Raw genomic sequence first — 26,404 nt, 5'->3', positions numbered from 1 at the left:
GTCTCTGCCTCCCAAAGGCTTGCACAGCTGTTTATTGCAGCAGCCCTGGCTATAAGCTCTGCAGGCAAATGGTGCCTCTGGGAGGCACCTCTCTTGTGGGGGGGGGCAGCTTGGAGACCAGGGATGGAGGCAGCAGCTGTCCAGAATACTCCCAAGTAGAGGGGGGAGGAGAGGAGGCTGAGGGAATACTCCACAAGGGAGGGTGTTCGAAAAAGGGTGAGAGGCTGCCAGCCCTGCAGGCAAGGGGTGACATAACTGGGCTCCTGAACCTCACAGGGGTGCCGCAGAAAGAATGTAGTTGGTCAAGGGAGCCATAGACTCCAAAAGGTTTAAAACCTCTGCCTTAGAAGACCCCTATTCCCTTCAAAGACCGATTAATTCCAGAGTGGTTCAACAGTCATTCCATTCCCAAGGAATTCATAGGTGCACCAATATGTAACAGCCGGAGGGGGGAGGGGGAGAAAGAGAGAAATAGACGTCCATTTTGCCCTTCCCAAAATGGAGATCCTGGGAATTGCAAAATCATGCTGTTTAAAATAACAGCAGTCACAAACAACTTGAGCTACCATTTCAAAGTCAGCACACCTATTTGGCATCATCTCTGCCTTATGCTGAGTTTGGGCTACACTCCTTTGTCCCGGAGTAAAAACATTATGTTTGGTTGTGAGAACAGGGCCGGTTCCTTCATTTCAAAAAAATGTGGATTGTGCTTCTTAATTGCCTAGTTTTTTCTCTGTTGCCCTTCCATCAAAAACAACTCCTTGATGGTCTGTTATGACCTTCCCACCGGTGAATTAAAGTAATAAGCATGTCCAAGATCTCCATCTCATCCCTGTGACAACCTGTAATTATCCAAAGGCATAACCTGTAGGTGCTTATCAAATTGTTTCAATCCTGCATTCATTACTCCCTTCAATGAGGCATTTTTCAAGGGAACTTCAAAGGTCAGATGCTGTTGTGTGTGCTCTTCTCCCCACCCCACCATAAGTTTCATTTGCTCACATTTTCTTAAGCTAACAACTCCTGCTTTCATCATCATCACCAGGGGCTGACTTTGGTATTTCAAATTTCAGTGTCACCCTGTGTGAGGACAAAATTTGGTGCCCCCCACCTCTCGTCTTCCATTCTGCTCAATTCACTACCCCATAGTTGCAATGCCTTGCAGCACCCCCTAGCCTTGGCATCCAGTGTAGTGAAACTGGTCATGCTGCCCTAAATCCACCACTGTCACCACCACCACCACTGTCCTGGTCCCCACTGCCAGATGTAGAACTTAGATTCCCAGTTCTGTTTCCACTAAAGTCCTTAATGCATCAATCAGATCAGTACATAGGCAAAGTTACAAGGTGTAATAGTTGCATAAGTGGTGGCTAAGTCAAGCTAAGATGTTGATGCAACAAGCAACATGCCCCCTGCACCTTCCTTTGGAAGAATGGGGTGGCACAGCCCTTAGCATGGCAAACAGCCAATGTCCTGGAACTGGGGAGGCAAACAGGCACTCCTTTGAGTGGGTTGGGTTTGTGAATTCTGTCAGTACTGGCATCTTCATGTCCTTGGAGATGGATGTGGTGTCAATGTAGGCTCAGTGTCTGATTTAGTCTCAGTCATCTCCCCTGAAGAAGGAGGTGCTGGAGGTAGCTCCACCACAGGAGGTGTCTGACTAGGGCTATCCAATGTCAGAAGGGCAAAGCACTCCTCTGCCAGTGTACCTGGTTCCTCCCATGGATTCAGATCTTCATTTCCTGAATCTCTGGCCCCCTCTGTATGCTCATAACCTTCTTAGGGTCCAGCAGTCACTTCTCCATCCCTCTAGGACCCTCTCCAAGGTCCTCTCAATCCCTGAGCTCTTCCCATTCCCCCTCAGGACCTGACCATCCTCTCCATAACATCTCCAGGAGACTCATGAAAACCACTAGTTTTATTTCTATTTCCAATGTTCTGGTCAATGTAATCAAAAGTAGAGATAGCTGTGTTGACTCATAAAGAAGAAGAAAACCCCAAATCCATGGTGGGACAATACCTTTATTAGTCCAACGAAAATAGTATGTGTTTCTTTTAAGATCTCCAGAACTATCAATGGCTACTAGATATCAGCCATGATAGCTATGCTCCACCTCCACAGTCAAAGGAAGTATTGCTTCTGAATACCAGTTTCTGGAAATTGCAGGTCGTGAGAGAGCTATTGTGCTCAAGTTCTCCTTGTGGGCTTCCCGTAGAAGCATCTAGGTGACCACTGCAAGAATGGGGACAGGTAGATGGTGATGTGTACTGCTATAGGAAGCGGAAGGAAGCCGATGTCTGACGCAAATAAAAATTCATTCATTCATTCAAAGCGGAAGGGCTGTATTAAACTATATGAGTGATTAGAGCTGGGGGAAGAAATTCACTTTGCATTTCAAGGTGAACATAACTGATTCATACTTCCTGAAAAATTATGCAAATCATTGAAATCCATGCTTCTCTGAATTTTGCAATGCAGTTCTCTTGCCAAGTAATGTGGACAAAAATACATATACTAGGGGAAGATGTGCATATGAATGCATAGATAACATACAAAAATGAAAAATAACATACAAAACTGGAAGAATAATTGCAAAAAATGCAAAATGTGCAAAAATGTGCATGCAAGTCAAAACTGCATTCAGAATGTGCTTATTAAGAGAAATTTGCACTAAAATGCTGGTTATAATTTTCATGAGGAGTTTTACAAAACATTGCAATCTGATGTGGAAAATTGGAAACACTGAGAAACTTCAGATTGGAACAATGAAAAACTGAGGAAAAACAAAATTGACAGATTTGCCCTTCTCTGAGTGAAGCATGTCAGTCGTGAGCTCCTCTCTTCTCCTCTCCTCGGAATGTGAAAACACCAACAAAGTGTGATGAGATATGATTGCACTCCATCCTTCTCCATCTTTAGAAGCAGTGGCCAGTTTAATGGAGTGCATTTGGTTTTGTCACAGGGGTGGTGGGAGAGAGTGGAGGAGAATGACATAGGGCTGCATTTTGGCAGTAGTTGTGTGCCCCTGTCCTTAAGAAGACATGAAGGAAAATACAACCGAACTGTTGCATTTAAAATCCAGAGTGTACTTCTTTTTCCACATTATTTGTCCTTCCTTCCTTTCTTGCATCGTTTCGTGATTTAGCTTCAAGAAATAAAACCCACAACCATTTCCAGGCTGGGAGTGGGAGGGGGAAAGCAAGCAAGCTAGCAAGGCAATAGAGAAAGTCAAGTATCCGTGCTCTTGATCGTTAAATTGATTTCTCTCTATTCCTCTCCTTTGCTCCTATCCCTCTGAGAACAGTAGATTGAGAACATTACGGCTTTTTCATTTTGTTTTGACACCGCACCTTTAAAATTTCATGCCAGTGCGGGAGAGCTCGTCAAACTGACAGATAAAAGTTGACATTAATCTCCACTGTGTCACTCTGGCGACTGGCTGTGTTTGATTTTCCTATTACCCTATGGGATCATCAGTGACAATACAAGAATACAATTCAAGAGAATTTGGTTACCTTGCGCAGGGTGCTGTCGAGATGTGGCTCCCTTGAGTGATATTGTTTCATTTCCTGCAAATTAAGTCAAAAGCATGCTGTGGAATACTGCCACTTGGATGTTTTTTCGCCTTAAATGACTGTAAAAATTAGTGTGCTCAGACTTTGTAGAGCAGTGTTTATGGGCACAGAGGCTGGGCCAATGATGGATTCCTTTGGAAATTGACTTTTTCTTTTTTGGGGCACAACATTTGCTTGTTTGCAGCAGATCCCCAATGATGGTAGTCTGGCTGGGTATGTTTGTCGGTTCCTTTGCTTACTTAATTTCTATCCCATCCACCAAGGAAGTGGCTTATAGAAAAATGATAAACTCTGATTACATATGGGGTGCTTCTACCTTATTTGAGACAGAGATTTGCTCTGGAGTACCGCATCCTCCCCGCCCAACATTGAATGCCCCAAAGAATTATGGGAGCTGCAGTTTGTTAAGGTGCCAAGAGTTGTTTTTATGCTTTTGTGTTTATGTAATTGATTAGAGTACAGTGGTACATCGGGTTAAGAACTTAATTCGTTCTGGAGGTCCATTCTTAACCTGAAACTGTTCTTAACCTGAGGTACCACTTTAGCTAATGCGGCCTCCCGCTGCTGCTGTGCCATTGCCACACAATTTCTGTTCTCATCCTGAATCAAAGTTCTTAATCCAAGGTTAGCGGAGTCTGTAACCTGAAGCGTCTGTAACCCGAGGCACCACTGTATTTCTGTTGTGTCAGTAAGTTGCTTTGAGACATTTTTATGAATAAAGCAAGTAATACAATTTGGCCAGATCCAGCAGGGCTCATCTTACACTATTTTAGTTAAACAAAGCTTCCACTGATGTTTGCCATCTTTATCCTATTGAAGCAACCTTCAGTCCCTCTTAAATGAAGGTAAAAGCAAATTAACAGGTGAGTTAAGTGACTTCAAAAGCCCCATCGCTGTGCAGAGCAGATCTTTCCAGCCCAATCTAGTTTGTAGGCTTTTCTCCTATGGTCCCTTTCATTTTTCATAGGGTTGGTCTTTTTAATTAACTTGTCACATCACAGGCTGGAAGGTCACCTGCCTTGCAGCTGACAAGCTGGCAAGCCGTATGGAATATCGGCATTCACCTGAAAAGACAGGTAGGCAGTCGGCTCCAAAAGGCAGGCAGGATTTCACCTTCACATTTCCCTGATGTCCAGGTTTGATTCGTTTGGCAGCTCCTTCTAGATGTTGGGTTGAGAACTTGCTGCAAAAGGGCAGTGCCCAGGTTGAAAGGAGGGTTTGAGTGAAGTGGCAGAGAGCTCCCTTGACCTTCGGCAGGTGATTCAAGATATTTAGAAATATTTCAAACAGCTTTCTAATCAAAGGCCTATCTGTTGTCGCTTGCGACTTTTTTTTGAAGGTGGCCTTTGTTGCTTGCTGAGTGGCTGTTGGCTTTACAAGTGAAAAAGCAGGTCCCTTTCTGATAAATTAATGGGGTTGATTGTCTTGCGACAGCCAATAGAAAATGTGCTGGGGCTTTTCTGGGGCTTGGGACAAAACATTTCTGCAGATTGCAAAGGCGTGCTTAGGTGACAGAGACATGCAGTCGGCTCTAAGAGGCTTTGACTTTCTCCACCACACCAGCTTATTCTTATTCTTTTTTGTGAAGTTGTTATTATTATTATTGTTATTGTTATTATTATTATTGCTATTATTATTATTATTATTATTATTATTATTATTATTATTATTATATTTTATAATGTCTATAACATGGAGAGAACAATTATAACAACAGGCAAAGATTAAAAGATGAAAAACAAAACTATAAAATAGGCACGTATTTGCAAATGTGTTAAAATAACAAAGTCCAAGGCTCACCAGCTTCAAGGTTTCAGATGGCTGTAGAGCACCTGGCTAGCTGCAAAGGCTATTTATACGAAATTGTGACTCCATAAAAGGGTTTTGAAGGATGTTGGCACAGGGAGGTGTTTGAAAGCAAGAGAGGAATATTAAAGGGAACATAGGGAAATGCTCAGATGGAGGGCAGGGCGGCATGTACATGAGAGACAAAATGGCAAACAGCTGTGCTGAGTCTCTGTTTTTAGCTAGCGAAGGGGTTCATGCCCGTATCATGTGATTTCCCCCTGCAAAAACTGGGCCACACCTCATTTTTCAGGAGGGGAATTTTTAGCTGAGAAGGGAGCAGCTCATTGGCCAGAGCAGAACGGCTTTTTCTGGGTGGCCTATCCGAAAGCAGGCTGTGTTCCTTATCCACGCATTCTGTGCAATTTGCCGGTGCTGGGAGCGCACACACCACTGCTGGTGTGCCCAGGAGTCATTCAGATATTTTGCACTGAGCCAGTGAGATATTTAGAGCCTACTTGCTGAGTGCAACCTGCAAACTATTAATGTCACACCAGATTAAGGTCATATTCCATTTGTTGTTGTTTTAGAAATAGGTGGCGTCTCTCTCTCTGAAATAAATTATTGTTACGTAAGTTGAATGAATGCTTAGCACAGAAATTCTTTGGTGTACCCCTCAGCTCTTTACTTTAGAAGGCATCAGGAACTTGGAAATATGCCTTATACCAGATGCATCTAACCCAGCATTGGGTACTCCAGCTGCCAGGGGCTTCTCATGGAGAGACATGCCATGGAGAAGGGCCATAGCATAGTGGGGGAGCATCTTCCTTGCATGCAGAAGGTCCCAGGTTCAGTTCCCAGCATCTCTAGACTGGATGAGAAGGTCCCTTGTCTAAAATCCTGGAGAGCTGCTGCGGGTCAGTGTACACTATGGTCCTAGTACCCAGTTCATCTGAACTGAGTGGGATGTAACTGTTATGTACTGAAGTTCTCACCCTGGGCCAGCAGGGGGATACTGTAGATAGTTTTCACTCTGGTCCACTTATGCAAATAAGGGATTGAAAGTGACATTCAGTGATTGGATAGTTACAGAAAGTGGTTGCTGTTGCGTTGTAGTGGAGCTCTATATAAGCAGGCTGGCTGAACCCTTCAGTTCAGTTCTGTTCTGGCCTGTGAATAAACAAGAGCTGTTTGAAGAATCTCTGTGTCATCTGATATGTTCACCCACAACTTAACAGTAACGGATTCACAGAAGCCGCTCCTGCTCCTGCTTGAATTCCAGCGGGTCCCACTTCTCCCTCCTTGCCTCTGCCACCTCTTCTGGGGTGGCCGGAGCAACCTCTGACATGACCTCTTCCGCTGTCACCATGGCCTCTGCTACCACCACAGTACACCCGGAAGCGAGCATAGCACACTTCTGGAAGCGGGTGCACCACTTCCGCCGGCCGTGGCAAGGCAGAATAGGCCACAAGAAGGCTAAAAGAAGGCCTACAGCTGAGGCCTAGCCACAGCAGCCACAGCGGTGGCAAGACAGCCAGTGAAGGTAAAGCGGCAGGGAAGGGGTGGCTGCTACATGAAGATTGGACAGGTGGGGGCGAGAAAGAGCACAACTTCAGGCAGGATGGATGGTAGGAAGAGTGAGGAATTCAGGCGGGGGGAAGGCGAGAAAGAATGCAAATTCAGATGCGAGGGTTGGGAGAAAGAGTGAGGAGTTTGGGCGGTGTATGTTTGTCTCGTTTTCCCATCCAGAAATATTGGACTGGATGTAAGACAACTTCCTGTGTTGCTATGCAGGGCGTAGCTCAGTGGTAGAGCAGTTGGCTTGCATACAGAAATCCCAGATTCTATCCCTGACACCTCCAGGTTAGGCTGTAAAAGACCATCTGATGGAAATCCTGGAGAGTCCCTGCCATACAATGTAGATCAGGGGTCGGCAACCTAAGGTCCATGGGCCACAAGCGGCCCATGGGGGTAGTTTAAGTGGCCCACGAGCCACCCCTGAACTGAGCCACCCACTCAGCAAGTCCCCACACGCTGCACTAAACCGACGCAGCGTGGCGCAGGGTCTCGCTTTCGCGGTGCCGAAAATCGCATCTGTGCAGACGCTGGAAATCACAGGCAATCCGGCCCATGGAGGTATCCTCGCTGGAGTGAACCGGCCCAGGTGAGGTAAACCTTGCCAACCCCTGATGTAGACAACATTGTGCTAGATGGACCAATGGATCTGACTCAGCATAAACTGGCTTCCCAAGTCTTTCTTGTCATCTGCTAGCTGACTTGATCCTTGTAGTTGGAAACTGAACCGTACACTTTTCTGAAGGTAACGTGGCTGCTCCACCCTCAAGCTTTGGTAGGTTCATCCTTAACTTGAACTGAATCATCCACCATTTATCTTTGAAAACGGTCCATAACCTTTAATTAATCTGGAATATAGTTGCAAGATTATTCACTGGGACTGGACAATTTGAACATATTGGGTTGTCTCCAACTAATTTCTACTAGTAGAATTTAGCTGGAGTAGAGCCATTAAAATTAATGGTGCCAAGTTAGTCATGCCCATCAATTTCAATGGGTCTACTCTGAGTATGGCTAACACTGGATACAACTCATTATGCCAGTGCTTCATTGCCACCACCTACTTCTGGTCTGTTTCTAGGAGCAGTTCATAATACTGCTTTTCTACCTTTAAGCCTCCTTGTGTTTTGGGACAAAGCTACCTTAAGGTTTGCTTCTTCCCATACCTACTAAACCCAGAAAACCTTCTCTAGGTGCCTCCCCAAAGATAGCTGCAATAGGTGACTACCACGGAAAGAACCTATTGGGCTAGCAGACTAATTATAGAATGACTTCCCCAAAGATGTAGTGCTTTACCCCCCCCCCCAGCCTTTTTTAAAAAATCAAAAAATAAATAAATCCTGTCTTAGTCTTTTAATTGGTGGCTCCCTGGTAATCTGTGTTTTTTCAGTTTTAAAAATTCTGTGCTGTTTTATGCCTCGTTTTTATTGCCTTTCAGGATGTGTGTTATGAGAGGCACTCTTCACTCTTGCATCGGGAGAAGACAGCCGGAAACGTCAATTGGTTCAAAATGCAGCTACCACAGAAAGCTAGCAAGTCAGTTTATTTCTGGGCTCGGTTTAAACTTCTGGTGAACCTTTAGAGTTCTAAATCAGAAATAACCCATGTGGTGTTTTGGAAAACTGTTACAATGATATACACTGAAATTCAGCTAGGGGAATTTGAGGAAGTTACCTAAAAATGTTACTAAGATTGGATTAAGTTCAGTTATGATTTATGTTTGTTTGTTTGTTTAAAATTTTGGAAAATCAATAAAAAAAATTGGGAAAAAAGAAAAGAAATAACCCATGTGTTGACCTACAAATTTTGGACTCCAATGCCCAGCTCAACAGGCCAATAGTTGAGGATGATGGGCTTTGAAGTCCAAAAATATCTAGAGTGCAGCACATTGGCTACCTCTGCTCTGAATGGTCTAAGACCAGATAATTCAGAGGATAGTCCAGGCTCATTAGGACCTACTCAGGCCTTCAGAGTCCCTTTTCTCTGCTCTGTCATTAGCAGAATTTAGGTTCATCAGTACTGGGGATAGGGTCTTATTAGCAGTGGCTCCACAGCTGTGGAATTCCCTCCCCTACCCGCTTAACATCAAGCCACATGGCATTTAGGTATGGAATTAAGCATGCTTTGATAATAAGAACCTGAGAAGAGCTTTGCTGGGTTATGTTATCCAGTTCAGCTCACAAGAAGGACCTGAGCACAACAGCGCTCTCCCCACTTGGTATTCCCGACAACTGGTTTTCAGAAGGGCACACTGGAGGAAACACAGGAATTATGATTAGTTAGTCATTGTTAAGTGTTTCCTCCATGGATTTTTCGGCAAAGCTGTTTCTGGACTGATCTTACATTAGGTCCATATACATTTTTGCTGCTGCATTTTTACCTTAAAATATTGTTCCTTTTATTTCTTTGTAAATTGCCTTGGAAGCGTTTCTATTCTTAAAAGCAGGGCATAAACAAATAAACACAGCATTTGGGGATGGTCGTTTTGGATATTTGTTTTCTTTGTGACTCTGTCACATGCGGAAAGCAGATACAAAGGCTGAAAGAAATGGGCACTGTCCTTAGAAAACGCTTCCTGGAAAGCCAGCTGGCCTCTCCTCGGCCCTTATCTAGGATCTTGCCTTTCGTGAGCATAAAATATCTGGCCTAGGACTAGGAGATGATTAGGCCCTGGGTCCTGCTACTGCAGCGGAGGCAGGCAGGTGGTTCAGAGGGCTTATCTCTCTTTGTCATTTGAAGAATGGACTTAATTTGAAAACAAGGGAGAAAAAGACGGAGCTTCAGAGGTGCTGACAGTTTCCCCTTTGGGTCCCGAGAGCTTTGCTCAACCACCTGCAAAGACCCCTCCCCCCAAAATGATCTTGATAGCGAAATGTTCCAAAACAGAGGTTATTTGTTCATTCAAACATGTATCAGTCCTTTGATTTTATTATCAACATCATCATCATTATTATTGCAAGGTTGTATCTCTCCAATTTAACCTGCTGGGTAGAAAATTCAGTTATATATTTGCCCTGGGAAATGCAGAAAGCTGCTTAATGCTACTTGTGCATCCACTCAGCATCGGCCACTCTGATTGGCAGCTGCTCTCCAAGAGTTTCAAGTCAAGATACAGTGGTACCTCTAGTTGTGGATTTAATCTGTTTCGGGGTGCCGTTTGCACCCCAAAAAGTCCGCAACTAGAGCGCCTCTTCTGCGCATATGCATGGCACGATTGAGCGCTTCTGCGCATGAGTGAAGTGCGCAGATCGCTTCTGCACATGCATGGGCGGTGAACCCGGAAGTAAACACTTCCAGGTTTGCCGCGTTCATAAGCTGAAAGTCCGTAAGAAGAGAGAAACGCAACATGAGGTATGACTGTACCCTTTTCCTTAAACTGGATCCTATTGTAATCTGGAGATGCCAGGGGTTGAATTTGGGACCTTCTGCAGGCAAACCAGATGCTGTGTCACTGAGTTGCATGAGCAACTGCAGTTTTCTCATTGTCTTTACTTAATTTATTGCATTAATACCCCACTTTCCTTCCATTAGGGAACCTAAGGTGGCCTACATGTCTTAGGCAGTTTCCCATCCAGGCACCAACAGCACTAAGACCTGCTTAACTTCATCAGTTTACCCCAGGACTAGGGGTGGTAGAGAAAATAAATTCTGTTTGCCTATAAAATCATGAAATTGTAGGGTTGGAAGGGACCCCAAGTGCAATCTAGTCCAACCTTGTGCAGTGCAGGAATGAACTTACCCAACTTCACTTTCCAAGACAATACATGGACCAAAACACACCCATCCTTTGAAACTGGCAACTCTATGAATTTCACAGTGCAGTTATCCAGCTGTGTCATGGGTTGCATTCAATTTTAGTCCCAGTCAGAGCAGGCGCATTGAAATTGATGAGCATGATCAATTTAGGCCCATTCATTTCATTGGATCTGCTTTGAGTAGAAGTTAGTTGTTGGCATCCCGAGCCATACAATAATGCACACACTAGGGTAAAGTGTGCATAAAAATGCATATACAGTGGTGCCTCCGGTTACAGACACTTCAGGTTACAGGCGCTTCAGGTTACAGACTCCGCTAACCCAGAAATAGTACCTCGGGTTAAGAACTTTACCTCAGGATGAGAACAGAAATTGTGCGGCAGTGTCATGGTGGCAGCAGGAGGCCCCATTAGCTAAAGTGGTACCTCAGGTTAAGAACAGTTTCAGGGTAAGAACGGACCTGCAGAACGAATTAAGTTCTTAATGCGAGGTACCACTGTATTTTCAAAAATGCCATACAAAAATGCATTGTTATGAGGGGAATTTGCTTTACAAAAATTGCTTTGTGTACTGGGCAGAATTGCATGTAGACATGTATATATGAGGGGAAATTTGCTGCTGAATTTTTGTAAGGACATAAAAAATTGGAAGCCCATCTGGAAATGTGTTGAACTGAACTTAAGAGCAAAAAAGTGAGAAATGGAGAAATGAAATCAATAGGTTCAACCATCCCCATGAAGGAGTCGCACTTTGCAGTCGTGCCTGAGAGTTCACATGGCTTCTCCAAAAGCAGCACCCTATCCGTCTCCCAATTACAGATACCCCTTTCTTTTAAGTCTAACTTAAGAGTCGCAGTTTGAGTCACACCAAGAAGCAAATTGGCAACCTGTGTGACAGTGGTTGGCAATCTCTGCCCCATGGGCCTAACTAGTTACTGGAATAACACTGGGGTGATATGTTCAGAATGTCTCCTTCTAGGTAACCATCCGGCTGCTGCATTATGAAGCCAATCAAACTTCTCCTGAAATCTCTTTAATTTCAGTAGATTGGATTGTTAGCCTTTCAGACTGGTCTTTCATTCTGGACGTTCCTTCTCATCTCTGGACATTTGCATAAACAACATAAAACAACAACCCTATTCTTGTATCAAGTTCAGCAGGGACTTTCTAATAATGGTTCAAGTTCTGTTCTGATTCAAGACCAAATAAAGTTTGAACTCCTGGCTAAGTTGTCCTTTCAAGGCGCCACCCCAAGCCTATAGAATTAAAATGCTGGAGGATTTTCCCTTTTCATTGCCTTGAGTTTTAATCAATGGACAGGAGAGGAGGTGTGTACAATGTTGATTTTTATTTAATTTTTAAACTGCCGGAAAACAGCAGCGGAGGAAATGGTTTTGAAGGATGAGCCCCACAATATCTGCAGCCAAAAATGCTCAGTGCATTCTGTTTTCTTGTGGTGTGGCAATGCCAGGGACTGGCAGGGCTCCAAGGTGTATGTGGCAGAGGCAGGGGAGGGGCAGAGGCTGATCTAGTCCTGTGAGGCTGATCCAATCGTGCGTGGCAGGAGCCAGGGCTGAAGAGTCATTCTCAGCAGTTGAAGACAGGGCAGGAGGTGCCAGGCTCATCAGAAATGGAGGAAGAGTGGGCCAGGCCAGTAGAAGCCCTACCACCCCTTTCCCTGCTGTGCCCAAGGACCAGGAGTGATTGAAAATGCAGTCACAGCAGCAGCAGCTTCTGTGTAGAAGTCGCTGTGCAGGAGAAGTTGCTTGCATGTGCCCCTTCAGGCAAGGGCACTTAAGTCTGGGTGGAGGTGCAGTTGTACTGTTGCTCCAACTGTCCAGCTCGGAGGAGAATCCTGGAGAGGGGATGCTGTGCACCGTATTTTTTGCTCCATAAGACGCACCTGACCATAAGACGCACCTAGTTTTTAGAGGAGGAAAACAAGAAAAAAAAATACTCTGAATGAAACAGTGGATGTATGATTTTTGTGGTTCATGCTGTGGCCACAGACATGATATGTGATTTGACAGTGAGTTTGGGGTAGCCCAATGCAAAAATCCTGAGGATCCATGTGGATCCGTGCTTTGTAACCACATCTTTGCACCATTGTGGCCCTACGAAACAGTGGGCAATTTGGCTCCAGGGACCACGCATTCGCTCCATAAGATGCACAGACATTTCCCCTTACTTTTTAGGAGGAGAAAAGTGTGTCTTATGAAGCGAAAAATACGGTACTTACTCACCAGAGGCATTTGTGTGTCTTCTGTGTTCTTTAGGAGCTACTGTAAGCACGTGCTTTGTCAATAGATTTAAACTACTGTCCCTTTGTCTTCCTTGGGCTGGGTGTGCTTCCAAGGAAATGTTCCCATTCAGGTAGGCTCATTACACCGTCTGGTTGTTGAGATGTATCCCTTACAACTAATGGAAGAAAAAAGGACTTAGGTGAGAGGGATATGAAAGCAGCACTTAAGCCGACCCAGCAGGGAAACCTTTGAGAAAACTCTTTTCAGACGCTTTCTTGGCGTGCGTCACTGGCAGGAGCAGAGCTGTTCTGTCAATTTCAGCCAGTTTGGAGTGCGGCCACTGTTTTATGTGGAATGACTTTGCAGGGAGGCAGTGAGAATAAAAGCAAAATTCACTGCGGCCAATGGCTGGCGTATTCCTCAGGATGATGTGCTCCAAACACTTTAGCAAAAGAGGGTCTGCCCAGGCTAGCGGTCTCTCCGGCACTATAGATTTGGCCAGAATCCCATGGACTCTGCAGCTGGAGCCATGATACTAAAGGAGCTCTGGGGTTTTTGTTTCATAGGGCCTTTGCATCTGTGAGTGTGCACCAACATGCATGCGTACTACTAGAGCAGGGAGGGGGAATATGTCAGTTTTTGTTTTCTCTCTTTTTTCATTTTACCAGTTCTCCCACATTTCCATGTCTGCGATTTTTTTTTTAAATCCTCATGAACCCCCCCCACAGCATTTTCATGTGAATTTCTTCTAGTATGCACTCTTTTGTATGCAATTGTGCCTCATGCACACATTTTCCCAAAGCAATTCGCCCTAATAGAATGCATTTCTGTGTGCTGTTTTCACAAATATATGCACACCTTACCCTGTGTGCATACCTTTTTGTATACATAACTTGGCTGGCGAAGCAGTTGCAAAATTTGGAGAAGTGCAAATTTCAAAGGGTGGCCTTCATGTTGTTTTGGAATATACAAATTCGGTAATATATTCTTTTCAAATGAGAACTGAATCAGGCATCTCTCTGATCCCTACTGGAAAGGATGAACACCCACTGACAAAATAGCTTCATTTGATTTTACAAGAAAGGAAGGAAGGAAGGAAGGAAGGAAGGAAGGAAGGAAGGAAGGAAGGAACAATTTGACTATTCCATGTAAAGCAGTTCTTTGAATTCTTCTCTCCCTCCCTATTAACTTCAGAAGGGTTCACAGAATGTCACTTGCAATGAGGGTGAGCCTGGGGGTAGTGGTCATGATGAGAATTGTGGTGGCTTTTTATATATACCAAGAAATGGGACAGATGCAATTTTCCATCAGCTTCCGAAATGACTGGTATCCAGGGGCGACGGCTTGAAATAGAGGCACTTTGGAGCTGGAATGAGTCCCATACTGCTCTGTAAGCCTTGGTACACATTTACTGCCCAGCAATGGACACTTCTCCTGTCCCTCAGCATCTGTATGATTACGGCCAGGCTGATGCCACGATTTCACTTCTGTTAGATTCTCTTTATATAAAGAAAGTAGGAAAGAAATGTGAAGGATTAAGAGCATTGTGGAGTCGCTGCAAAATAAGAATCAGAAAGGTTCACCTGGAAGGATGACTGGGGCAGGAAGCTGAAAAACTGGAATCCTTATAGAAGACTGTGAAGGTTTTCCCTGGGTTTGAATGAGGATGCCATGTGGTGCCTTCACTACACACATTGCTAACAGTGTGGTGTAGCAGTGACATCTGGGGTAGCCAATGCAGATGTTAGGGGCTGCCAGTAGTGTAGTGGCAAATTCAGAAGTACAGGGTCCCTTCATGATAGCCACAGCCATGCCCCTCACAGCCACGCCCCTTTTAAGACACTAAAATAATATAATTATAAACAAACAAACAAACAAACAAACAAACAGATACATTGTAACAATCAGTCCAGATCTGGCCTTTCAGCTAGATCTACAATTTTATCTGTATGTACATGGGGGAAAGTTTTGGAGTGCTCCAATATCTTCCTTCGAAGTGACTTGAATCTTGTTTTCCATGAACAAAACTTGCACACCATTCCCCTGAAATGGAAACACCTTGTGTGTGTTTTTGTTCCTAAAATCTTGGCTTTTGAGTGTGCAGTGGCAAAAAAAGCTCCCCTTGTATGCTGGTTGAGTGGCTCTAGGATGCTGAAGACAGAAATAGTAATGTGTCTTCGATGCCCCCATGACTTTGGACCACCACACCCTGATCATTGGCCATGTTGGTGGATGATGGGTGGGCAGGAGCTGGGACCAAGCAACGGGAGCTCACCCCGTCGTGGGGATTTGAACCGCCGACCTTCTGATTGGCAAGCCCTAGGCTCAGTGGTTTAACCCACAGCGCCACTCGCGTCCCTTTAAATGTAGTACATAAACACAAATTCTGAAGCTGAATGTTCGAAGATTTGGGACAGATAAAAGAAAGAATTTTTTCGCATAGCAAGCACATCGTTAAACTATGGAACTTGGTCCTACAGGAGGCAGTGATGGCCACCAGCTTGGATGGCTTTGAAAGTAGGTTGGACACATTCATGGACAATAAGGCTGTCACCACTACTAGCCACAATTGCTAAGCTCCACCTCCACAGTCAGAGGCAGTAATGCTTCTGAATACCAGTTGCTGGAAAACACAGGAGGACAGAGTGCTGTTGTGCTCAGGCCCTGCATGCTGTTTTCCCACAGGCATCTGGTTGGCCCCTGTGGGAACAGCCATTGGATTCGTTGGCCATTGGCCTGATCCAGCGAGGTTCTTATGCTCTTATGTTCTTAAATAGCCATGATGTGATACGTTAATTTCATGACCATTAGCTATTCCTGGCACAAGTCCCTAGTGTATCATGCTCCTATTTTGCTTTGTGCAGAATTTGGGGATCTCTTACATTATTTTCTGTTCTTGTTAATTGAAGCCACACAGGTGCATTCTAGCATTCTTTCTATCCCTCCAAACAATAAACATTACTGAACCTTAGTGAAAAGCCTAAAAGGAAGTGGAAATTGTTGCAGTTTGCATGTTTGTCTGACATCAGCAATAGAAATCATTCAAGCAAATATGGCTGGTATTCGTTCACATTGTTGCTGGGTTGTTTTTTAAGTCCACAAACAAAACATAATCAATGGCTTCTTTTGTACATTGATTTGACATTTCCTTTGCGTTCGAACGACTGTGTTATGTAAATAGTTATGTAACTTACATAAGGCACCTAACGAGACCAATAATGTAGCAATTGGCAGAAACTGAACTGCAGCAGAACGGAAGCAGAGCGAATTCTGATTAATACAAGTCAGGATAGAAATGGTTGCCTTCTTACATCCCTACTGAACCTATTTGAGTTGCAGCAGCAATTTTGTACTGAATACAAGCATATCCATTGTGAGATTAAACAACTCAGTGATTCTATGCTGTTTTCATTTTAAATGAGCCTAGTCCACAGCACTGGTGGAGGAAGAGGAGTGCGGTGGGAGCGCACTGCCTCCAGCAGCGTGATCCTGGTGGGGTGCCATCGTGACTGCTTCCCCTGCCCGTGCTGGGTGCCATGGCCACTCAGATGGTGCACCATGCCCTCAGGATGCACACCAGCCCCGCCCCGCCTGCTCTCCGCCCCCCAGTGCCGGAGCATGAAGCTCCGCCACTGGTCCACAGGCAGGAGGCATAATTGGGCACCAGAGCCAAAGCTGTCTGGGAGCACCTTCCTCTTATGCCTGCCCTGGGCCCCCACACCTGCTTTAGCATATCTTTCTTGTTCATGAGCCATTTACTTTCAGGAGTACAAGTGTGTTATCTCATTGGGGATTCATTCCAAAATAGCCCCCCCTCCCTGCCTGAATTGTTACGATCCAGGATTCTCTCTCCTCACTCTACAACAGTAGTGGGGAACTTCAGGCCCGAGTGTCAAATACAGGCCTCCAACCATCTCAATTTGACCCTCAGGACCTGCCCTACATCACAGCCCTCACTAGCCCTCCTTTGCAGCTTCCTTTAGTGTTTTTGTCTGTCTGGAATGTGTCCTTGAACTTTGACCATGCCTCTCGCTTGGAGGACAAAGGGGTGTGTGAGCATATGTAGGAACCAGACAACTGCACAAAGATGAAATTTACATTCATTGCTGTGCCCACTTTTGCATCCAGGACTGCCCAGGACTGCCATGTGGGTCCCAGAAGGCTGCCCAGAATGGAATGTGGTCCTTGATCTCAAAAGCATCCCTGCATCCTTGGTCTACATCTTCATTTTGTCTCCTGTGTGGACCAGGGACTCAGCTACATTCATGAAGATAAAGCTCTTTATACTGTGACACCAGATGGCCCTGTTGAATCCTGTTTTTTGTCAATGGGATTTCCCTGTATGAAGTTTACAACGCGTTTAACTGAATTGCTTTTTTGCTGTGTCTAGATCCAGCCCAGGTCTATTTTCCACCCCTTTCTCAAGCAATGTATTGCTCAAGTTGAGTGTGGTTCATACCACAATATATTTGCTGGATGTATTATTATTCTCATGCTCAGTAACTGGAATCAGACACTTAGCCAGAGATCCTTCTGAGGCTTAAAAAGGCAGGCTTGCTCCATTTGTTCCAAACTTGGCATGTGAGAGGCAGAGAGGATGGAAGCTATGAGCCTTGTCTTGCCACCCTTTGCCCTGTGACTCTACCTAGACTCTGCCTTGACAAACCAGGCTTTTGTGCAGTTGTGCCCATCTCATTCCGCACCTTTGCTCTTTCTGTAAGAAGCAGAGGGTGGTGTAAAGCAAGCTGAGTGTGGCTGTTAACTCATACATCAAAGGATCCCTAAAAGCTTCCCACTCCAAGAAGAAAACACAGAAGAAGCTGGGGGTTGGGGTGGGTCAGGGAGATGAGTAGGGCGGGGTAAGGGGCGGGGTGGCTGGGCGGAAAATAAAAACCACAGAGAAAAAGAGCAGGACGATACTCAAGGACGAGCCAACACAATTAAGATAAATAGCCGGAAAAAGGGAAAAGGCTGGTGGGATCTGTGCTGCTGCCGCCTCTGCTCGATGCATGTTAACACCTCATAACAGCCACCCACTGACAAAAAGGGGAACAAACTTTAAAGAAGATATCAAAGGAGGGCATTAAAGAGAGAGAGAGAGATTCTCCCAATAGGAAACAGACGCCGCATCCTGCTTACATCCCGGGTGGGGCACGGTGGAGCTTCTTGAACCCAGATGACAAAAGGCTAAAGCAGGATGCCGGTTGACTCGAGGCGCTTCTGGCTGCAATGTTTGACCGTGAGATGTGTAAACATCCCAAATCCCCGGGGACAAAGCAGGTCAAGAATGTGGTACCCATGGGCGGGGGGGAGCGGGAAGTCCATGAGCTCCAGATGCTTGAAAGCACAGCTTATAGCTAGGCCTGCACTTCTCAGGCTCATGCAGCTTCGTTGCTATGTCTGTGCAGTTCTCAAACTGTGGGTGGAGGCACCTCCTGGTGTGTGTGTGTAAGGCTAGCAATAGGTTCCAGGGAGGAACAGGATCCTGAGCAGGCCTGGCCCTACTACATGGCAGGGTGAGGCCAGTGCTTCAGGTGGCAGATGCTGGAGGGCAGCATTCCTCTCTCTTCGAAGACAAAAATATGTGTGGTACATGGGCTACCCCATACCACATCTAGCCTGGTGTCCTCATGTGCTCTGGAAGACATCCTGTCACCAGTGAGATTCAATGGCTGGTCTAGTTGGCTTCTTTGTCCATGGAGTTTTCTTGACAGGGATACTGGAGTGGCTTGCCGGTTCCTGCTCCAGGTGGATCACGTTTGGTCAAAGCTCTCCACTATGACCTGTCCATCTTGGGTGGCCCTGCACGGCATAGTTCATAGCTTCTCAGAGTTATTCAAGCCCCTTCGCCACGGCAAGGCAGTGATCTATGAAGGGGTGCTCTGGTCCACTGGGTCACGAAGAGTCGGACACAACTAAATGACTAAACAACAAAAGTTGGCTTCTGCAGGAGGAGTGGGAGGGCACCCTCTCACTGAGTCAAGGCTCGGAGTATCTGCCTGACACACAGGAAGTCCCAGGTTCAGTTTCCAGCATCTCCAGGTAGGCCTGGGAAAGATCTCTGTCTGAAAGCCTGGAGAGCCATTGGCCATTTCTGGTTAGTGTAGTCAGCACCAGTTGCACAAAGTACACTGAACTGGATGGACTAATGGTCTGACTCAGTATAAGGCAGCTTCCTAGGAGGAATCCATATTAAACAGAATTATACATGGAATTTGGTGGTTTCAACTCAATCATTGCCCGTAATGGTCCACCTTCTGCATCCAGCACCCGCTTAATGCCACTCATACATTGTATTTTTTTAACTATTATATAAAAACACTGACTATTGAATAAAATAAGTGTATTATATGGGGAGAATGTATAAAAGAGTAAACTCGGATCCTGGGGTTGATATAGTGCCTCCTATCAGATTATCTGCATAGCAAAAAATTTTTCTCAGCCTCGTAAAAGGAGGGTATAGCCACAATGATCCGATAGAAACATTTTATTATGCAACCAAGTTCACACACACACACACACACACACACACACACACGATTGACAGTACAATCCCTTTAAATATTGAAGGCAGATCTAAGTGCACAAAATCTCTTGGGCTAAACTTATACTTAATATTGTACAGATACAAATTGAAGTCTGCTTAACTGAGGGCTTCCAGAACTTGAACCAGAAATCTTATTGATCATGAGCTAGAATGTCAGCATCAGAGCTACTTGGAGATGTGTCTGTCCATGGCCACCCACTTTTTTGTTGAGATTTCTGATACCAGGGCAACTCAAGGAAATGTGCTTATTAGGTGAACATATGTATAAAATGCATGTCTTAGTGAAAATAACGTGTAAAATGCATTATATTGGAGAAATTGCTTAAAAAGCTGTGTATATCAGGTACAATTGCATACAAAGATACAGTGGTGCCCCGCAAGACGAATGCCTCGCAAGACGAAAAACTCGCTAGACGAAAGGGTTTTTCGGTTTTGCGTTGCTTCGCTAGATGAATTTCCCCATGGGCTTGCTTCGCAAGACAAAAACGTCTTGCGCCTTTTCCTTAAAGCCGCTTGAAGAGGCGCAGTTGCGACGGACCGTGCTTCGCAAGACGAAAAACATCGCAAGACAAAAAGACTCGCGGAACGAATTATTTTTGTCTTGCGAGGCACCACTGTACTTTAGGAGAAATTTCTGCACTAAATTGCTGGTAGATTTTTTTTTTGCAGAATTGTGCATATTAGGCAGTATCACATTCAACAATGTGCATCTTAAGAGAAAATTTGCACTATAACACTAATGAAATTTACAAAGTGATGCAGAAATATAGACTAATTGAGCTTAACACCAGAAAAAAAGAAACAGAGGAAAACTGAAATTGATAGATTTGTCTTAGTCCTGTTAAGCAATGTAAAAACTGGATTTAATGGTCTTATTCCCTCCCTCTTCTTTAGCTGGCATAATGTGTATGACTTTGCAAACTTCAGAATAGAGGAAGCCATTGTTTTCAATGTGGCTTCCTGTATTCTTACAGAGGTAGTTTTAAGTGGAGGTTTAGACCATATTTCTTCCCATATTTATTCATCAATCCAGAGGCTCAAATCACTCACCCACACTGATCATAGTCCCTGAAAAGAGCCTGATACTTTACTAAGTAAAATTTTGTATATTTTGGAAGCCATTCCCCTATTACTTAAGGTTGTAATAACACACAGTAGTTCAAAGGGTGTCAAGGGGGGGGTCCTCCTGCTCACTTTGCTGAATAAGGAACTAGATATCTGCCCTAAAGTACCGATAGGATGGAGCTGTCACTACGGGGCAAGTGGGAATCAGAAGAAATACCAACCTAAGCCTTTTTCTGAGCATCTTCCTCTTTGTCTCAGGGCAACACTAGGGCCACATTCACACCATACAACATCAGAAACATTGATTTTCTAGATCCATTTCAGTCAAGGGTTAGTTTTGCATGCAGAAAGTCCCATGTTCAATCGCTGGCTTTTCCAGTTAAGGCTTCTAGAGAGCCTTTGTCTGAAATTCTGGGGAGCTATGGTAGACCAGTGGGTGACTTTATTATTATTATCAAAGTAGGTGGCTGTAATATTTATTTCATTTATATACCACTCTTTATCAAAAGATCCTAGGGCAGTGCACAACATTAAGAACATATTTTACAAAGCATAATAATGAAAACATGATATAAAGCAGTGGTTCCCAATTAGCTAATTACTGAGGACCCCCTATTTTTCAAAAGCCAAGCCACAGACCCCCTACTTTTGAAAATTTTGATAACTCTATGGTTGTTATCTGGGCAAAGCAATTTTTTGAAGAAAATGTCGGATAGCCTCTAATAAGCAAAGGATTTTAGGTATACTAAAAAAACCCCACACCAGACCATAAAATTTGTGATATTATCACAAATTGCCTATCCCCAGACAGTAGGAAAAACATGTCTCCATTGCTCCACTAAAACCAAAGAAAGAAAGAAAAGTAATTGTGTACCTAACTTGCAATTTCTCTATATGCAGAAGGCTTTTTATATGAGAGGATATTCAAACATGCTATTCCTTACTTCTAAGCTGAGATGGTACATCTTAGCAAAACTTTGCAGCATATGGTTCTGCTATTGGAGGGGGTCTTGCACCTTCAAGATATAGGTGAAGGCTTGGTCAGGGCTTGATAAAGTACTGGTGAAGACTGAGTAGAAAACAGCTGGAATTTTGTAATGTTGGTAATAGTAGTAGTAGTAGTCAGTGGCGTAGTGTGGGTTGTCAGCACCCGGGGCAAGGCAAGTAATTTGCGCCCCCTAACCAGTGGATTTGCGCCCCCTTACCCTAACCCCCAGATGTTGTGCCCTGTAAGGCCGGCCCCCCCTGCACCCCCCACGCTACGCCACTGGTAGTAGTGGTACTGGTAGTAGTAGTAGTAGTAATTTATTATTTAGTCCTCCTATGCCCAAGTTTCATCCATGGCTTAAAAAGATTAATTACTTAAATACAGTACTGATTTGGAGTGAGGTTTTTATTCTTGCTGATTACCCAATAGGAACAACCAACGTTTTAATTTATTAGGATTCTGCCGCACATCTTTTTCTCCCACCCACAAATGTAGCCACATAGCTTCCCACAACTAAATAGGCCTGGGTGATGTATTGATACATCGCCCAGGACTGGCATGAGGGGCAGACTGCGATGGTCGCTTCACTCAGTGGTATATCGCAAGTGAAACCACCACCTGGTTTGCCTGGCACCTAAAGACATGTAATAGTGGGTGGCGGGCAAGCCTCTCTGGGGAGAATATTCCACTGATGGGGAGCTGCCACCACCGAAAAGGCTTGTTCTTGTTTTGCCACCCTCTGAACCTCTTGGGATAGGGAGACATAGAAAGGCTTCAGATGACAAGCACAGGAGTCCAGGTCAGTTTGTATGGAGAGAGGCAGTCCTTGAGGTTCTGAGTCGTGCAAGGTTTTAAAAGAGGATTCAATGAATTTACTATGTCAACGGCTCCTAACCCTGGTGGCTTGTGCTAGCTCCACTGTCTGAAAACCAGTTGCTGGAAACTACAAGAGGCATTTGCCTGGACACTGGGGACAGGATGCTGGCCAGGATCTTCAGACTTGGGTCCCCAGATATTGTAGGGCTGCAACTCCCATTGCCCCAGGCAGTTTAGCTAATGGGGTGATAGGGAGTTGCAATCCAAGTATATTTAGGGACCCAAGGTCAAATAACAATGGTGGAGATTAATTGTGAGCGAGGTGGACCAGTGGCGACTGCGTAAAACACATTCCCTGCTTGCCTACATGCTACTCTTCCATGGGGAAATGTGACAAGAGCGCTCCATTGCATAGCATGGTTATTGATTATCATCATCATTGATTTATTCATTGCCATTTAAACCACTGTCTCAAGGCGATTTACATATAATAAATATAATAACCGCAATAAAGAACTGAAATGTTAAAAAAGAGTTAAAAACAACAAATGCATTTAAAACAAGACTAGAACCTGAACAAAATAGGCATGCATGGTAAAGGCCCATTTTAGCCAACTGGGTGGGAAAGCCTTTCAGAACAAAAATATATTTATTTTATTCCTGGATAGTGCAGGTTGTGAGTTCCTGTAGTATCTTAACAAGAATGCTATCCCACAGAGCAGGGGCAGCCACAGAGAAAGCCCTGCTCTGAATTTCTGTAGTGAGAGATTCTTGAGATTTTTGGAACTTGCAGGAGAAACTCTCCATCAGACTACAGTGATCTACTGGGTGTATCAAAGATAAGTAACTTGCGCTGATGGTTAGGTCACCAAGAGCTATAGCATTCGGGTAGGGTGTCCAGGGAGCATCAGCCTCTGTGTATGCAGGATCTGGATTGGACAGGCCTTGAATCTAAATACTATAAATGCTGTACTATATTTTGCTGGTGAAGAGGGCAGACCCTTCTTTCAGTCGGAGCAGTGTGACCCTGAACTGGATATTGGTCCGACTCTTGCCTGCCAAATTCACAAGCCAAGAACGCCAAAGATGACCCAAGTAGAAAAATACAACTGGGGGGGGGAGAGCTGCTTCTCCACAACCCCTTTATGATACAGCTATAGACTTATTTTTATTGTTCCTTATAAAATATACATAGCTTTTTATTGAATTGCCTGCTGTCGAAATCTGCAAGAATTTTATTGCTTTTTACTGTCCTGGAGAGGAATGAAAACAGCACTTTCCATGTAATTCTGTAAGAAACCAAGACAGTAAATCTAATTTTGCCCAATGTAGGATCGATGATGAAAAATCATACAATGAACGGGAAATTAGTGATATCAGTGACAAGGGGGTTGGGAATATGTTACACAGACACTGAGCTTCTTTACGTTTGGGATTTTTACATTGGGGTGATTTCAAATTTGGAGGGGGTTATCCTTCAGTTTCAGAAAAAAACCCACATATAGAAAATGTACAGAATTCATACAGAAAATGAAAGGACTGTAGCTCAGGGATAGGAATACATTTCTTACAAACAGAAGGTCCTTGGCATCTCCAGGTAAATGGATGCTATGGAGAAGGGTTTGGAAGGAGCTCCTGAACAAACTGCACCCTGAACAAATGAAACAACTCTTTGGGGAGCCACAACTATTTAAAGTAGTATCATACCACTTTAAATGTATAGTGGAGATGGAGCCTAAGTTAGGCCCATCTGCTTGAAGTAAAACTTGATTGGGTTGAAATCAACAAGCATGAGTAACTTGTCAATTGATCTAATTGGGTCTGTTCTGAGTAGGAATAGCATTGGGCAAAATCCATTGATAAGAAATGATGACAGTTAGTCAAAGAAGTTAACACAGTGTCCTGTAACGGAATGGGAAATTGCTTATAATTTTTGGGTTGGACAGCATTCATCATTTTATATAAAGGGTGAGCAAAAGCAACTGCCTGCACTTTTCTCCCCTTATCTGATCAAAGAGCCAGCAGTGGCAGCAGCGCCCCCCACCCCACCCCCGGATTTGGATCCTAATTGCGTTTACATGTTTCCTATTACAGCCGTTTTGCTTCTCAAGGCTTCTGCCGGACAGTTCTAAAGCCGTGCATCTCTTGGCCAGATAAGCTCTTTATGAAAGGTACTTTTCAGTCTCCCCAACATCATCATCACACACATATATAGACATGCACTGCTTTGCAAAGTTCAAACCTTAATGGGCTTTTTATGAAATGTAATTCAGAGATGAGTCAAGGTTTCCAGCATTACACGTTGCAGCCATTTTCCAGGTCATGGTCAGGTCTCTGCGAGGCCTACGGGCCTCTTTTGTTGGCAGGGATGCAACCATCTTTCCTTTGCTTCTGTTCCAGCCTGGTTGATGTGTCCAAGGAAGGAGTCAATGTCTGTACATAAGACAGATGGGGGGGGGGAGGGCAAAATCTCCTCCTGACCTGCATCTCTCTTCCATCCTCTGCTCATCCTTCTCTCAGACTTCTTTCACAAAGGCACAGGTTACGACTTCTTCCTGGCTTTCAGTTCTCCTCCCTTTCTCGCAATTTCCATTTGGTCTTTTTGAAACTGAATTTTTGCCCCACACCTCACTGAATTTCTAAACGGAACATTGAAACAATAGGTTGCATCTAGTACAGTGGAGTCTACTCCATTGGAGCAAATCAGGCAGGGCCCCACCAAGTTCTGTTTGACCCCCAGGTAATCCTCATCCCCCTGCCTTTTCATACGAGCCCTGTAGGAAGGTGGAATAGTCTGTACTAGTTCCATCCTCCTGCCATCCCCTCCAATGCCCCTTGCACTGGCTGCCATTTCCCCTTATGATACCATACATAGAAACATTATATCCAAAACTAGGATACTGGGAGCCACTGGGGACTCAGCTACTTTAATAAAGAACCCCACAATGCTTTGAATGCGTTGTAAAATGGAACACCAGGTGGCGCCAGAGAGCAAATTAATTTTCTATGTGATTTTTACATAGCGTTTTTCTTCTTTTGTTATAACAATTTAATTTCTAACTTATTTATAGAGGTCTCTCTCCCCCCCCCCCCATGTGTAGATCAACCCTGGGAGCAGCAGGTCAAGACAGCAGATGAGTGTCTCCAGAAAAACTTCTTTTATTAATTGCCTTCTGCATAATTGTCTCATGGCAATATACAGTGGTGCCTTTGGATGCGAACGGGATCCGTTCCGGAGCCCCGTTCACATCCTGAAGCGAACGCAACCCATGTCTGCGTGTGCACGGGTCGCGATTCGCCGCTTCTGCGCATGCACGTGACATCATTTTGAGCGTCTGTGCGTGCGTGAGCGGCAAAACCTGGAAGTAATGCGCTCCATTACTTCCAAGTCACCGCGGAGCACAACCCGAAAATATTCATCCTGAAGTACATTTAACCCGAGGTATGACTGTACAATAAAACAGCAACAAACAGTTAAAAACAGCTAATACAGTCATACCTCGGGTTGAATATGCTTCATTTTGAGCGTGTTCGAGTTGCGCTCTGCGGCAACCCGGAAGTAAGGGAGCTCAAAATGACGTCACGCGCGTTTGCAGAAGCGGCGAAAAGTGATGCGCGCGTGCGCAGACGTGCCGTCGCTAGTTACGTTTGCTTCTGGATGCGAACGGGGCTCTGGAACAGATCCCGTTCGCATCCTGAGATACCACTGTACATTTAAAACAAAATTAAAATGAAACAAAAACATGGGAAAGATTCATTTACCCTGCTGGGACAGACTGTTGGAACAAAAAAAATTTCAGTTGTTACCAGAAAGCGCAAAAAATGGGTGTATCTCAACAGGAATTCCACAGAACAGGGGCAGCCACAGTGAATTACTGTTTGGTACCATTACTTCTGGCACTCCCTATTTTTCCTTCCAGGATTAGTGAGTGGATGATCTCATGGATGATCCCATCCAATTAGGAATCACATGATGATATGGCACTGCAGCAGCACATATCCAATCAGATTTGCCTACTTTATGGCCTCAGACACAAACATGGAGGTCAAATTAG

At 44.6% G+C, this 26,404-nt stretch overlaps 1 protein-coding gene and 1 long non-coding RNA gene across 23 annotated transcripts in view; one reads left to right on the top strand and one right to left on the bottom strand.

The window, feature by feature from the left end:
• The window catches only part of LOC309523705 (uncharacterized protein), a 91,140-nt gene extending 73,726 nt beyond the window's left edge, over positions 1-17,414 (top strand). For 14 of the 22 annotated variants that reach the window (XR_014215516.1, XR_014215518.1, XR_014215519.1 and 11 more), the window contains one exon: positions 8,375-9,904. Coding sequence is in view for 6 of the 22 variants with exons in the window: in XM_082207781.1 (XP_082063907.1) it covers positions 8,375-8,518 (144 nt within the window). In the remaining 16 variants the exon portion in view is untranslated. The other 8 variants (XR_014215513.1, XR_014215514.1, XR_014215515.1 and 5 more) reach the window with 3 other exon arrangements.
• The window catches only part of LOC309523720, a 118,828-nt gene that overhangs the window by 56,163 nt on the left and 36,261 nt on the right, over positions 1-26,404 (bottom strand). The window lies entirely within an intron of this gene.

Source organism: Podarcis vaucheri, assembly GCF_965113315.1.
Source record: "Podarcis vaucheri genome assembly, chromosome: Z".
In the NCBI taxonomy this organism is placed as follows: Eukaryota; Metazoa; Chordata; class Lepidosauria; order Squamata; family Lacertidae; genus Podarcis; species Podarcis vaucheri.
The sequence above is the reverse complement of the archived record's forward strand: the minus strand, read 5'-3'. Positions and strand labels throughout refer to the sequence as shown.